Source organism: Plecotus auritus, assembly GCF_963455305.1.
Source record: "Plecotus auritus genome assembly, chromosome: 9".
NCBI lineage: Eukaryota > Metazoa > Chordata > Mammalia > Chiroptera > Vespertilionidae > Plecotus > Plecotus auritus.
Genome location: NC_137783.1, coordinates 136,435,703 through 136,437,464, shown reverse-complemented (window position 1 = coordinate 136,437,464; position 1,762 = coordinate 136,435,703). Strand labels below are relative to the sequence as shown.

General features: G+C 39.0%; 1 protein-coding gene across 1 annotated transcript; it reads right to left on the bottom strand.

The window, feature by feature from the left end:
- Window positions 1-485: 485 nt before the first annotated feature.
- On the bottom strand, window positions 486-1,433 carry LOC308258005 (olfactory receptor 5M10-like; the record flags this gene model as incomplete). The annotated part of the gene is made up of 1 exon (XM_080688235.1): window positions 486-1,433. One exon carries the CDS (start codon window positions 1,431-1,433, stop codon window positions 486-488), a length of 948 nt encoding a protein of 315 aa, XP_080544361.1.
- Between the last annotated feature and the right edge of the window lie 329 nt (window positions 1,434-1,762).

Here is a 1,762-nt window from a genome sequence, read left to right as displayed (position 1 = left end):
TGGAATCTAATTAGCAAAGTAAGATAACAAGCAGAATAGAGACAGACTCATAGATGGAGAGCAGGCTGACAGTTGTTGGAGGTGCAGGGTGGTAAGCTGGGTGGGGTGGTGGTGGAGGGATTGAGTACAAAAGAAAAAAAGAGAGAAAGAACTCATAGACACAGGACAACAGTGTGGTGATTGCCAGAGTGAAGTGGGGGCAGGGGGTGCGGAGAAGAGTATAGGGGGGATAAATGGTGACTGAAGGAGACTTGACTTTGGGTGGTGAACACACAATACAATATACACATGATGTATTATACAATTGTACCATCTGAAACCTATATAATTATATCAACCAATGTTACCCTAATAAATTCAATAAAATTTTTAAAAAAGAAATTGGAACTGGGAACTCTATTACATTTAGAATCACTCTCTTAATCATTTCTAGGCTCTATTCATTATTTTATCACAGACGCTGGTAATTTTAAATTAACTGATGCCTAAACTTCATTTTTATGGAAGGGATTTCCTTTAGTCATTTGCTTCATGGCATGGATCACATGTTTATTCCTTAGACTGTAGATCAATGGGTTCAGCATTGGACTCAAAAATGTATAAAAGACTGCAATTATTTTGGACTCCTCTACAGACCTTTCCGATGGAGTCTTTACATACATGCAGAAAAGGGTTCCATAAAATATAGTGACTGATGTCAGGTGGGAAGCACAAGTAGAGAAGGCTTTGTGCCTGCCTTCGGCAGAATGGATCTTCAGGATGGCTGCAAGAATGAAGAGGTAGGACAGGAGAATGATGAAGAGAGAGCTTGAGAGAGTAAACCCAGCAACTATCAGCATTGCCATCGTTTTGACATAGGTGTCAGAGCAGGCCAACATTATAAGAGGAGGATCGGCACAGTAGAAATGATTGATCTCAGGAGAGCCACAGAAGGACAAGTGAAAAGTCAGCAGTGTCTGAGAAAGTCCATTAAGAAAACCAAAAGCATAAGGGACCATGACTAGAGAGATACAAATGTCCTTGGACATTATGATACTGTAATGTAAAGGGCTGCAAATAGCTACATAGCGATCTAATGCCATGGAAGCAAGGATGTAAAACTCAGTGATCACCAAAGCGATGAAGAGAAAACACTGTGAGAAGCATCCAGCATAGGAGATGGTCTTCTGGTCTGAGAGGAAATTGTACAGCATATTTGGAGTAATGTTGGAGGAATAGCAAATGTCTACAAAGGAGAGGTGGCTAAGGAAGAAATACATGGGAGTTTGAAGGTGGGAATTGGCCCTGATCAGCACAATCATGCACATATTCCCTGCCAGAGTGATTAGATATATCACCAGAAACACCCCAAACAGAATCTTCTCTAGTACTGGATCATCCGTGAGTCCTAAGAGAATGAATTCTGTCACTAGAGTGTGGTTTTGGGAAGACATTTTCTTATGCTTTGAAAACTGAAAGTGACAAAAAAAAAAAAAGTGAAAAATTCTGTTTGATCAAGATTCGGCATTTATCTCATCCATTTTATTATTTATCCCAGCCATTTTATCACTTACTCTTTGATCTCTTTGATTGATTCATCTAATAGGCACTTACTCTTTTCTTTTCAATGACACATCAGAATTTCTACACAAATATTTTTCTCTGTGTCTCTGTTTTCTGTCTCTTTCTCTCTATATCTCAAACTCTTTTCTCTTTCTTTCAGACAAACACGCACACATTTATACCTCTCTTCTTGGAGAAGTCCATGTTTAGTATTGTTTTT